At 38.3% G+C, this 13,185-nt stretch overlaps 1 protein-coding gene across 2 annotated transcripts in view; it reads left to right on the top strand.

The window, feature by feature from the left end:
* The window catches only part of LOC129065194 (H(+)/Cl(-) exchange transporter 5-like), a 163,753-nt gene extending 151,392 nt beyond the window's left edge, over positions 1 to 12,361 (top strand). For both annotated transcript variants that reach the window (XM_054566423.1, XM_054566424.1), the window contains one exon: positions 12,148 to 12,361. In XM_054566423.1, coding sequence (XP_054422398.1) covers positions 12,148 to 12,329 — 182 coding nt within the window. In that variant the 3' untranslated portion in view covers positions 12,330 to 12,361. The remainder of the gene's footprint in view (positions 1 to 12,147) is intronic.
* Positions 12,362 to 13,185: the final 824 nt, after the last annotated feature.

Below are 13,185 nucleotides of genomic sequence, written 5' to 3'. Positions count from 1 at the left end.
TGTCCCAATTTTTTCCTCTCCTTTATTTTCCTCCACCCTGTGCCCCCTCCCTCCCACCAGCATTCCATCCTCCACCCCCTAATTCATGTCCATGAGTTGTACATATAAGTTCTTCGGCTTCTCCATTTCCTATACTATTCTTAACCTCCCCCTGTCTATTTTGTACCTACTATTTCTACTGCTTATCCCCTGTACCTTTCTCTCCATTCTCCCCTTCTGCTCCCCACTGATCTCCATTTCTGAGATTCTGTTCCTGTTCTCGTTGTTTGCTTAGCTTAGTTTTTTTTTTTTTTTTTTTAGGTTCAGTTGATAGTTGTGAGTTTGTTGTCATTTTCCTGTTCATAGTTTTGGATCTTCTTCTTTTTCTTAGATAAGTCCCTGAACATTTCAAAAAATAAGGGCTTAGTGATCATAAACTCCTTTAACTTGATCTTATCTGGGAAGTACCTTATCTGCCCTTCCATTCTAAATGATAGCTTTGCTGGGTAGAGTAATCTTGGTTGTAGGTCCTTGCCTTGCATGACTTTGAATACTTCTTTCCAGCCCCTTCTTGCCTGCAAGGTTTCTTTTAAGAAATCAGCTGATAGTCTTATGGGAACCCCTTTGTAGCTAACTCTCATTTTCTCTTGCTGTTTTTAAGATTCCTTATCCTTAATCTTGGGTAATGTAATTATGATGTACCTTGGTGTGTGCTTCCTTGGGTCCAACTTCTTTAGGTCTCTCTGAGCTTCCTGGATCTCCTGGAAATCTATTTTCTTGGCCAGATTGGGGAAGTTCTCCTTCATTATTTTTTTCAAGTAAGGTTTCAATTTCTTGCTCTTCCTCTTTTCCTTCTGGCACCCCTACGATTCAGATGTTGTAATGTTTAAAGTTGTCTCGGAGGTTCCTAAGCCTCTCTTCATGTTTTAAATTCTTGTTTCTTCATCCTGCTCTGGTTGAATGCTTATCTATTCCTTCTGTTCCAATTGGTTGATCTGAGTCCCAGTTTCCTTCCCTTCGCTGTTGGTTCTCTGTGTATTTTTCTTTATTTCACTTTGCATAGCCTTCCCTTTTTCTTCCATTTTGCGACCGTACTCAACCATTTCTGTGAGCATCCTGATTACCAGTGTTTTGAACTGTGCATCTGATAGGTTGGCTTTCTGTTCATCGCTTAGTTTTATTTTTTTGAGCTTTGATCTGTTTTTTCATTTGGGCCATATTTCTTTGTCTCAGCATGCCTGTTACATTGGAAGGGGTGAAGCCTTAGGTATTCGCCAGGCAGGGCAACCCAGGTTGCTGTGTTGTGGTGCTGTGTGTGGGGGAGGGGTCTGAGAAGGAACAATGATGTTTGCTTGGCTCTCAGCTGGCTTTCAGTCACTTTCTCTGCTACCCACAAGAAACTGGGCCCTTCTAGTGCTATTCTTAGGTGGGTGGGTTTGTGTACATTCTAGGACCCTCTGGATCTCTCCAGCAGACTCTCCTGTGAGGCTGGGAGTTTCTCCTGCCATCACAACCCCTACAGATTTTTACAGCCAGAAGTTTTGAGGCTTTCTCTTCCCATGCTGGAACCCTGGATTGCACAGTCTGTCTAGCTCCCCAGCTGTTTCTTCCAGTTTATCTGCATACAAATGTGGGACCTCCTGGTCCTCTAGCGGCCACCTTCCTGCACATCTTCTCTGCCCCATTCTCTGCCGGTCTCTGTGCTTCCTCCCGGTCTAGATGAATGTTTCTTCTTCAACTCCTTGGTTGTCAGAGTTCCATACAGTTTGATTTTCTGGCAGTTCTGGTTATTTTTTGTTTTTAAATTTGTTGTCCTTCTTTTCATTCTGCAAAGAGGCAAAAGTGTATCTACCTACGCCTTTGTCTTGGCCGGAAGTCCTCAAGAGTTAAATTCCTATGACATCTTATCAATGTTATAACAAAATGATGTTGAATGAAATGTTGTTATTTGAGGACATGCTATACATTCTTTACTTTTTTTCCTTTGAAAGTTTTTTTGTATCATGTTAAATTGCCAAAGGGAAGCATCATTTCCTTCCTGTATTAAAGGGAATGATATTTTGCTTCTTGGTTTTAATTTAAATATTCTATATCATGTCAAGAAAGAAATCCTCTGCCTGGAATATAATTTAAAATTCAGCATTAATGTAAATTTTAAAAATTCATTCTTGATACATGTTGAGATAAGAATGACTTTTAAATTTTTTATCTGTCAATCTAATAAACTATGTTGATCTTTCCTTTGTGATACCAGTTTTTTTGTTCTTGGAATAAACCCTCTATATCAGGAAAATTGTTCAATGTCATGCTATACTGTTTGTTAAAATTTGTTTAGGAGTTTTAATCACATATATCTTTTTTAATTGGGTTTATTGGGGTGACATTGGTTAACCAAAACATACAGGTTTCAAGTGTACAGCTCAACAAAACATCACCTGATAGGGGGCACCACGTTGGGCACCAGATGATGGGGGTACCCCATTCATGCAGAGTTCCCCTGGATCGCCACGGATAGTGAAAATAAAATAAGTCATTCCAGATATTCCTCAGTCTGCCAGGAAAAGGGGGTGGCAATTTGCTCTAGTGGAGAATGCCCCAAGCCCTTGCATCCAGTGGCTTTTTTTGAAAGGGTTATCAGTGGGGGCTAGGTAGTAGGAATGTGCAGGTAATCTCATTACATTAGTTTGTTAATGTTTACAGAGAATAGATGATGTTTAAAGAATTCAAAGGGCAGGAAAACACCGATTTCCATGGGTCTGAGATGAGTAAACATAAGAACACCAAATGGTTTAGGGTCAGAGTTTGTGAATAATGTAAATTTTCTTCCCATTGTGAGCTGGGTATCATAGCTTTGAGGGAAAAACCAAACATGCTTCAAGGAATTTACTTCTAGGCCTGATTTCCCCCAGGAACCACCGAATCTAGTTTAGGACTGCCTCTAGTATTGTTTCAAGCCTGAGCCAGGTGGGTGGAGCAGAGCAACCAATAGATAAGGAGACTTCTTTCAGATAGAATGAGGAATCCAGCCTTATCAAAGCCGAGGGGCGAGGGTCTTTTGCCCTTTCTCTGTGTCCCCCAAGTCCTTCTCTGATGGCCCCTATGCGACTGTGCCTGTCTTAGGTTGCCCCTGCCATCGAGGGGTCTTACCCCTCCTTGACTAATCAGCTATCCTCTGGGGCCAAGCAGAGTGATGTTAGGGATGCAGGGGCTGTGCCCCTTCCAGGGGGACAGGTTTTGTCTCCTCAGTGGCCTATTATCCCTAGGCCTCCTTGTGTAGCTCCAGCCTTGTGGCCCTCTCGCCTGTTGGCAAAGTAACTGTCTCTGAAACCAGACGGGATGGTTCTCAAAAATCATCTGCACACTGCATTGTGCACCTGTCACCCAAAGTAAAGTCTCTTTCCATCCCCTTTTATCCCCGCCTTGCTCACCTCCACCTACTTCTACCCGCTTTCCCTCTGGCTAACACCACAGTGTTGTCTGTGTCTATGTGAGATATATATTCAAAAGTGAGATCATATGGTATTTGTATTTCACTGACTAGCTTATTTTACTTAGCATAATAATTCCAAGTACAATTATACTGCTGCAAAGGGTAAGACTTCCTTCTTTGTTATGGCTGAATAGTATTCCATTGTGTAAAGGTACCACAGCTGTTTCATATACTCATCTACTGATAGGCACTTGGGCTATTTCTAGATCTTGGCTATTGTAAATAATGCTGCAATGAACATAAGGGTGCATATATTGTTTTGAATTGATGTTTCGGGTTTCTTCAGATGTATTCCCAGAAGTGGGATCACTGGGTCAAAAGGCAGTTCCATTTTTAATTTTTTGAGGAACCTCCTTACTGTTTCCCATAGTGGCTGCATCAATCTGCATTCCCACCAACAGTGCATAAGGGTTCCATTTTCTCCATTTCATTGCCAGCACTTGTTGTTTGTTCATTTATTGATACTAGCCATTCTGACAGTCATGAGGTGATATTTCATTGTGGTTTTAATTTGCACCACTCTGATGATCAGTGACATTGAACATCTTTTCATATGTCTGTTGACCCTCTGTGTCCTCTTTGGAGAAGTGTCTATTCAGGTCCTTTGCCCATTTTTTAAAATTAGATTGTTTTCTTGGTGTTGAATTCTATAAGTTTTTTATATCTTCTGTATATTAACTCCTTATTAGATGTATCATCGGCTAATGTTCTCCCATTCAGTGGGTTGTCTCTTCATTTTGTTGATGGTTTCCTTTGGTGTGCAAAAACTTTTTAGTGTGATGTAGCCTCATTTGTTTATTTTTTTTTCCTTTGTTTCCATTACCCAAGAAGATATATTGGCAAAAATATTCCTATGAGAAATGTCTGGTATTTTACTGTCTGTATTTTCTTCTAGGAGTTTTATGGTTTTGCAACTTAAATTTATGTGTTTAATTAATTTAATTAATTTTGAGTTTATTCTAGTGTATGGTTGAGGTCAGTGGTCTGGTTTCATTTTTTTTTTCTGTATATATCTGTCCAATTTTCCCAGCATCATTTACTGATGAGACTGCCTTTACACCATTGTGTATTCTTGCCTCTGTTGTCAAATATTAGCTGACCATAAATGCATGGGTTTATTTCTGTGCTTTCTATTCTGTTCCATTGATCTGTATGTATGCCAGTACCATGCTGTTTTGATTATTGTGGCCTTGTAGTATAGTTTGATATCAGGTCATGTGATACCTCCAACTTTGTTCTTCTTTCCCAAGACTGCTGAGACTATTCAAGGTCTTTTGTGGTTCCATATAAATTTTTGGAATACTTTTTTCTAGATCATGAGATACGCATTTGGTATTTTAATAGGAATTGCATTAGATAGTATATATGGACATTTTAATGGTATTAATTCTTTCTATCTCTGAACGTGGTATATGCTTCCACTTATTTGTATCTTCCTCAATTTGTTCTTCAGTATCCTATAATTTTCTGAGTGCAGGTCTTTTACCTCCTTGGTTAAGTTTATTCCTAGGTACCTTATTTTGTTGTTGTTGCAATAGTAAATGGGATTGTTTTCTTAGCTTCTCTTTTTAATAGTTAATTATTAATGTATAAAAATGCCACTGATTTGTGAATATTAATTTTATATCCTGTTACTTTACAAACTTCATTTATTAGTGCTAGTAGGTTTTGTTGTTTTGTTTTTGGTGGAGTCTTTAGGGTTTTTTATATACAGTTACCATGTCTCCTGCAAATAATGAGAGTTTTACTTCCCCCCTTCCAATTTGGATGCCTTTTATTTCTGCTTCTTGTCTGATTGCTGTGGCTTGGATTTCCAGTATTATGTTGAATAAGAATGGTGAAAGCGGACATCTTTGTCTTATTTCTGTTCCTTAAGGGAACACTTAGTTTTTACCCATTGAGTATAATATTGGCTGTAGTCTTGTCACATATGATCTTTATTATGTTGAGTTATCCTTCCATTCCCACTTTGCTGAACAAAACAGTTTCGCATTCGGGTGGTGCTTAGGTGTGCCTCCAGGCGGTAGAGAAGACTGGCCCCTGTTCCAAGGCCTCACACTTCATTGTCTGCCTGAGTGTCTGCCTATATTTTCTTCAGAGAAAGGGAACACCTACGGTTCCTCTTGGGTGTAGCCAACAGTCATTCCTCCTAGACTCAAGCTTGGCAGGGTGGTGTCTCTAGTATTTGGAGGACTGGATTAGTGTACTCCCCAGGCTGGTGCTCCTCAATAATTTTTAAGACTAAAGGGATCCTGAGACCAAAAAGTTTAAGAGCTGCTGTTCTATTAATGCTTACTTTGAGTCGTGTTTTCTCATAACCCCTACTCATCCGTGAGGATGATTCAAAGATGAAGGCCACAATTCTGACAGGTAGAGAATGTACCGTGGGTTAAGGGTTAGTCCGAACTTCCTAAGTAAGCATCTTCTATGGCATCTCAGAGGTTACTTTCCGTGATTCACATTTCATTTCTTCTTTTCCATATAAAGTAACTAAAACTGGAATTGGAGTATAGATTATTTACTGAGATATCTCTTTGTGTCAGTCATTTAGGAACATAGATTTAGCACCCTCTCCTCAGCTAGCTCAAAGTACAGTGGGTAGGGAAAAGGAGGTTTTATGTGTGTACCAGTTTTTATCACCTTCAGTGTTACACTTAGGATTGTCTTCATGTTTTATTTTTAATGATATTACAAAAATACTTATGTTTCAGTAAATTATATAATGTCTCTCTTAACCTTTCTTTTTCTTACATTTTCGTTTTTCTACATTTGCAGTGTCTGGCATATATTACTTACCCAAAATGCCATGTGTACAGCAACAGATATTTTTGTGGAGCAAAAATAAGAAATAGAAAAGTTTATTGCTTCTTTGGAAGTATTTGAACCAACACATATCATTGTCACTAATAAAACAAGACACCAGTATGCTGCAACACAAACTACCATCATCTTCCCCGTGATCTTTCAGTACAACTGTTGGGAATTTGCACTCCTTTTCTTTCCCAAATCACCTACACTGAAACTGAAAGTAGCATGCTGCCCTTTTAGCCCTTTCCTTTTTTCTGTCTTCCAGACCACTGCTGCCACACTTACCTCTTAAAATCATGTTTTTATCATGTTGCTCCTCAAAACCACAGTGACTCCATTGGCTTCCTAGGTCCTTCATGATCAATCTCCAACTATTTGCTCAAAGATACCTACCCTGTCCTCTAGTCAAGCACAAATGCCAGCTTCATTCTCATTTTAAGTCTTTGGCCATTTTTTTTCCTGTGCCTAGAATACCCTCTCTCCTCCCTGAAGCCCTCTGTAGGTTACAATCTGCTCTCCATTTTCTGAATGCTGATTACACGTTTATTCTAAAAATTTAATGCTTAGCTGTTGTGTAATCACATTATGTAAAACTTTTCACTTCAACTAGATCATACATTCCTTGAGAACAGTGACAAGGTAACAAATGCTTTTTGTATCCCCAATTCCCTACCCTCATAAGTGTAAGGCATATATTTATTGTATCAGCCATATAAATATGCCATTGGCTGTTAACTCTTTCTCTCCAACTGGAATCCTTCTCAATAAGCGTTTATTGAGCATGTACTCTAGATTACTAGAGTTGCTGGAACAACAGAAATGAGAATGACATGGTGTATGTATGTAGTCACAAGACTTAGTGGAAAAGATTATGCAATCAACATATGAGGGGAGACCCCCAAAACCTGGGATTTATTTATAAAAAATTGTGTATTCTTACATGTTTAAACTTCAGTTGCCTTCAAAGTACTCTCCATTTGATATACTATACCTATCGAGACATTTTTTCCACTGCTCAAAACAGTTTTTGAAGTCATTGATTTTGATGCCTCTTAGTGCTCCTGCCATTTTTTGTTTCATCTCTTCCACATCAGCAAAGTATTTCTCTTTGAGGACTTTTTTTCATCTGGGGAAACAAAAAAAACGTTGCTTGGGGTGAGATCAGGTGAACAGGGAGTAGGGCACAGGGGTCATGCCCATTTTTGGTCAAAAACTTCTGAACACTAAGTGTGGTGTGGGCAGGTTTGCTTGTAAATCACCCATCATGAAATGGGCAAACGTATTGAAAGACTCTTCAAAAAAAAATTCACTGACGCTGAATGCAGCCTTTCACAATAACACCAGCCGTTGATACAGGTGGGCTCCTAGAACACTCACCTAGCGAGAGAAACCTATACTACAAGGGGCCTGCCCTGCAAAAGATAATTCTATTCCTCACCCTTTGTAGATGTCTGAACAAAGGGATATTGAGGGAAAAGCCTGTTTGAATTGGCCCTAGATGGACTGAATGGAATTTCACCAATCCGAAAAGAAGATAGGGGGTTGGATGAAATTCCAGATAGAGAGTATCTGGCTTAAGCAAAGTTATAGAGACATAAAAGTACATGCCTATTGGAGTATAACAAATTTGTAGTAGAAGATATGTCTATCTGGGTAGATGGGATCTAATCAAATTCCCTTACTTTGTTCTTGGCCTTCCATAAAATCTGACTGACCTCATGCTTGTGGCCAGCTAGAGGTTTGATTTCTTCCAGACGTGCCATTCTCTAGAACACTGTCATAGTGAAGCCCCAAAGTATTATGGAAAGAGCACTGAGCTTAGAGTTCAAATAGATGCAGGTTCAAATCTCAGTTTTAAAGAATTTTAAATGATTTTCTCATTTTTTCTGCTGCTTTAACTTTTTCTCTTGAACTTCTCGATATCTAAAAAATAAAACCAAAGTCTGTACCAGAATGGATTACCCACAGACAAATTATCACTTTGAGTTTTACTGATTGTATTTACTTCTTCTGTTGAACTCTCATTTATAGCATCTGTTTTGCTTTATTTACTTCTTCTAATTTTCTTTTGTTGACCCTTTATTTCTATATACTTATTAAGGAAGCAGTTTATAACCCAAACAGTGAATCAGACAGCTGCTCCAGGAAATGTTTGGAATGAGGCAACTCAATTTAGCTGAATTGTTCTGTGTTAGTGGTTTACAGGAAGGAGTTTCAAAGGTCCCTATGGGGAAACCGGTAAGCTTTCCAGCTTTCCCTTTGTTGAATCTCCATCCTGAACCGTCAGTATTTTGTTTTAATGAATTCCCAGCCCTGGCTGGTGTGGCTCAGTGGATGGAGTGCCGGCCTGAGAACTGAAGGGTCACTGGTTTGATTCCCAGTCAGGGCACATGCCTGGGTTGTGTGCCAGGCCCCCAATGTGGGGTGTGTGAGAGGCAACCACACATTGATGTTTCTCTCCCTCTCTTTCTCCCTCCCTTCCCCTCTCTAAAAATAAATTTTAAAAATCTTAAAAAAATAGAATCCCCAGAACAAGTTATACCCATCTGAAAACATGACTACAAGACATATCCCACAGCAAAATATAAATTATTTTTGGACTCCCCATACATTTTCTATGATTTGTGTGGATAATGTAGAGTTGTTAGAGTTGTATATTTTAAATAATTTCCCAAATGAGACATGTAAACAGTAGAGAGAAAGTGAAAGAATTGTGCATCATCTTGCAAATTGTCTTGCTTTCTTTCAGTGCTAGTCGCTATATGGAAATTCATGGGCATTTAATAAATTTAAACAAAAAGAAAACCTCTTGAGGTGTCCTACTCTCTTAGACTCAGTTATTCTGATCAGCTAAAATAGTGCTTATTTTTAGGTAAGATTTCTAGAAACATGAATACCTATTCTTGACATTAAGTATTTTTTGTAGGTTCATTGAATATAGTAAATCCCAGAGTTACACAAATGTTAACTACAAATATTGACTCTAATACCACCTGGATTTTAAAAGGAGAGTTGATGTGGAAGGTGAGGGCCGGGAACATGCCTTGTTTTGATTTTGTTTTTTTGTGCTCAAGTTAATGTTACTTCTGGGTTTTTTTCTTCATTTTTATCCTATTAAGTTTGAAGTGGCAACTTAAGTGTCAGGTGGAGTTCTTGGGAATTCAGGACTAGAGTTTAAGGTAGAGATGAGAGCTAGGGATAGTAGGTTTCCTTAAAGGATAAGATTAAGTACAGTAGTTCACCTTTATCCAGTTTCACTTTCTGCATTTAGTTACCCATGGTCAACTATGGTTCAGAAATATTAAATGGAAAATTCATTTAGAGTACCATAATGAAATATTGCATTGCCCTGTTCCATCCCATCCTGAGTGTGAATCCTCCCTTTGTTCAGTGTATCCATGCTGTATCCACTACCTACCTATTAGTCACTTAATAGGCATCTCAGTTGCCAGATGACACTGAGAGAGAGAGAGAGAGAGAACATTCACATAACTTTTATTACAGGATATTGTTATAATTGGTCTACTTTATTATCAGTTATTGTTGTTTATATCTTACTGTGCTTAATTTATAAGTTAAACTTTATTATAAGTATGTATATATAAGAAAAAAACCATATATGTAGGATTTAGTGCTATCAGAGGTTTCAGGAATACACTGGAGGTCTTGGAACATATTCCCTGTGGATGAGGAATGGGCGTCTGTAAATCAGAATAAGGCAGGAAAAGGCTGTTATCTCAGTCAGATCCAGAGCAAAGTAAAGGGGCTTTTTAAAAAAACTAGAGTAAAGACTTGTCTTTCTGGATGACAAGGAGGGGAGACAGAGAGATTCAGGATATTTTACATGTTAGTAATAAGAAAAAATGACTAAGGATCCTCTGGTAGCTCAGGATCTCTAGAAGTGCAGCTGAGACAGGGAATTTATTTAAGTTCATTATTGTAGGAGGGCTTAGAGAAGGGGAGTGAAGGAAGCAGGATAGAGCATGGGGAAGAGTCCAAGGATGAAGGATTGGAAGCAGTGAAAGAGCTCCACTAAGATCACAAAGCACAGATTCTTAGTGTCCTAGGACTCATTTGATCCACATAGCATTATTAGAGTTTTTGTAGTGGAGGGAATGGTTTTATAATCAGTAATTTTATACATTATTAGTACATTTGGGTAAATGACCCTACATTTTCTACCTGACCATATGTTACCACATCTGCATCCTGGGGAACCTGTTGTTTCCTTAACATCTACAGAGAGTTCAAGTTATTTGTGTATTTGAAGGAAGGATATTGCGAATGCACTTCTTTTATTTATATTCATCCTTATCCATAAGTAAATGACTGGTTTTCCTTGGAATATCTGTTCTCTAGGTTTCAACCATCACCTTGATATGGACAACCACCAAATCTTTGTATCCCAATCTTCATCCCATCAGGCCTTCCTGGCATCATTTTTGTATCTGTCTCATTATCCCACAATGATTTGTACATAGTAGGTCATTTGTAAGTGTCACTCACACTTCAGTCAGGCTGGTCTCTTTACTGCAAGTAAGGTGTTGTGAAATTGAACACATGATTTAGAGTTTAACTTTTTAAAAACACTAACTGGACAAGTTACTTACCCTCTTTGAACTTCAGTTTCCTTACCTTCACTAGGAGTGATAATGCCATAGCATAAGATCTTTGGAAAAATTAAGTAAAAGAGCTCACTTTAAGCACATAGCCTAAAAATTGATAAGTACCTGACATCATTCTGATAATGTAGACTAATAACTTTCTTAAAAGTGTTGGAACACCTCAAATGGGATATTATTTGCCTAATCCAATAGAAGTTTGCTATGATTTTCAATCAACATTTCCTTTTAAAAAATTGGAGAGGGGAAGGGTAGATAACATAAAGTTGGCTGTAATGGTGGTTTTTAAAAATCAATATAGTGAGTTTTTTTAGTAAAACATATTTGAAGATTTACACTTGGGGTGTAAAAATGTTTTATCTTTAATATTAATTTTTTGAGTAGAAAACAACATTTAATGGCACATTATGCCTCTTTCCCCCAGTATTTCTGTGTATCTATGCTGTTTGAGGGACTCAGAAGCATAGATAATGTTTCTTCATTCCCAAATGGCTAGCACATTTCGCAATACTGATGTGTAGTTTTTACTTCAATTGATTACCTGTGAACTACTATGAGTTTTGTGCACATGTCCTCACTTGGTTGGTTTGTTTGCATTATTCTCAAAAAACTGGTATCAGCTACATGGTAAAGATAGATGTACACTACATCTAGAGGGTAATTGGATATACGAAGTCATTTACATTTCTATATTGTTAAAATAAAAGTATGTAAAAAGACCTAAGGATAAATGGTAACCCAAAAGGTGAAAACTGCCCACATGTCCATCAACTGATGAATGGCTAAACAAAACATGGTATAGTCATACCATGGGTATTATTCAGTCCTAAAAAGGAATGAGGTACTGATACATGCTATAACATGAATAAGCCTTGAAAATACTATGAGAAGTATAAGAAGCCAGAGACCAAAGGCCACATATTTTATGATTGCATATGTGTGACATATCCAGAATCATCCAATCATAGAGACAGAAAGAGAATAGAGGTTATACAGGGCTGGGGGGGAGGATGGGGAATTATATTTATTGGGTACACAGTTTCTGTTTGGGATGATGAAAAATTTCTGGAAATGGCTAGTGATGATTGCACAACATATAAATGTACTTAATGTGCTGAATTGTCTAGTTTAAAAATGGGTCAAATGGTAAATTTTATGTTATGTGTATTTACCACAATTTTTAAAATAATAAATAGTAAGGGGCTTGGAGGTCATTGTAATAAGCCTCCTGTTTTTCTTTCTGCACAGGAACCATGGATAATAGAGGCTTTCAGCAGGGGAATTTCAATAGCTTCCAGAGCAGCTCCAGTGATGAAGACTTGATGGACATACCAGGGTCAGCTATGGATTTCTCCATGAGAGATGATGTTCCTCCATTAGACGGAGAAATAGAAGGTATAATTATTGCTGGTAACAATTTATCTTTTTAAAGATTATTTAAAAAATATTTTGTTTATTATTTTTAGAGAGAGAGGAAGAGAGGGAGAAAGAGAGGGAGAAAAGCATCAATGTGTGGTTGCCTATCGTGCTCCCCCTACCAGGTACCTGGCCTGCAACCCAGGCATGTGGGGGCTGGGAATCGAACCGGTCACCCTTTGCTTTGCAGTCTGATGCTCAGTCCACTGAGCCACACCAGCCAGGGATTTAATGATTATTTTTAATGTACATATAGTAAAATTTATTTTCTGGTACATAGTCCTTTGAATTTTAACCAATGCATAGATTGTGGTATCCACAACCACCACCAGAATACAGAACAGTTTAACACTCCCTTTGCAGTCAGACTTTCCTACCTCTAACCCACTGATCTATTCTCTGCCCCTATAGTTTTTCATTTTTAAGAATGTCATATAAAAAATGGAGCTGCATAGTCCTGGCTGGTGTGGCTCAGTGTATTGAGCGCCAGCCTGTGAACCAAAGGGTCCCTGGTTCGATTCCCAGTCAGGGCATGTGCCTGGGTTGCCAGCCAGGTCCCCAGTAGGGGGCGCTCAAGAGGCAACCACACATTGATGTTTCCCTCTCTCCTTCCCCTCCTCTCTCTAAAAATAAATAAATAAAATCTTTAAAAAAATGGAACTGCATAGTATGTTACCTTTTGAGACTGACTTCATTTACTCAGCTAAATTCCTTGGAAATTCATCCAATCTGTTCATTCCTTTTTCTGGCTGAGTAGTATACCATGGAATGGGGTTGCTGGGTCATGTGGTAAATATATGTTAAACTTTATAAAGAAACTGCCAAACCGTTTTCTAGAATGGCTGTACCATTTTGCATCCAAACTAGCTA

Source organism: Pteronotus mesoamericanus, unplaced genomic scaffold (assembly GCF_021234165.1).
Source record: "Pteronotus mesoamericanus isolate MK-2021 breed Mesoamerican mustached bat unplaced genomic scaffold, CSHL_Meso_final contig_173, whole genome shotgun sequence".
NCBI classification, from domain to species: Eukaryota; Metazoa; Chordata; class Mammalia; order Chiroptera; family Mormoopidae; genus Pteronotus; species Pteronotus mesoamericanus.
Note: the sequence above shows the minus strand (reverse complement) of the source record. Positions and strands in the feature narration are given on the sequence as shown.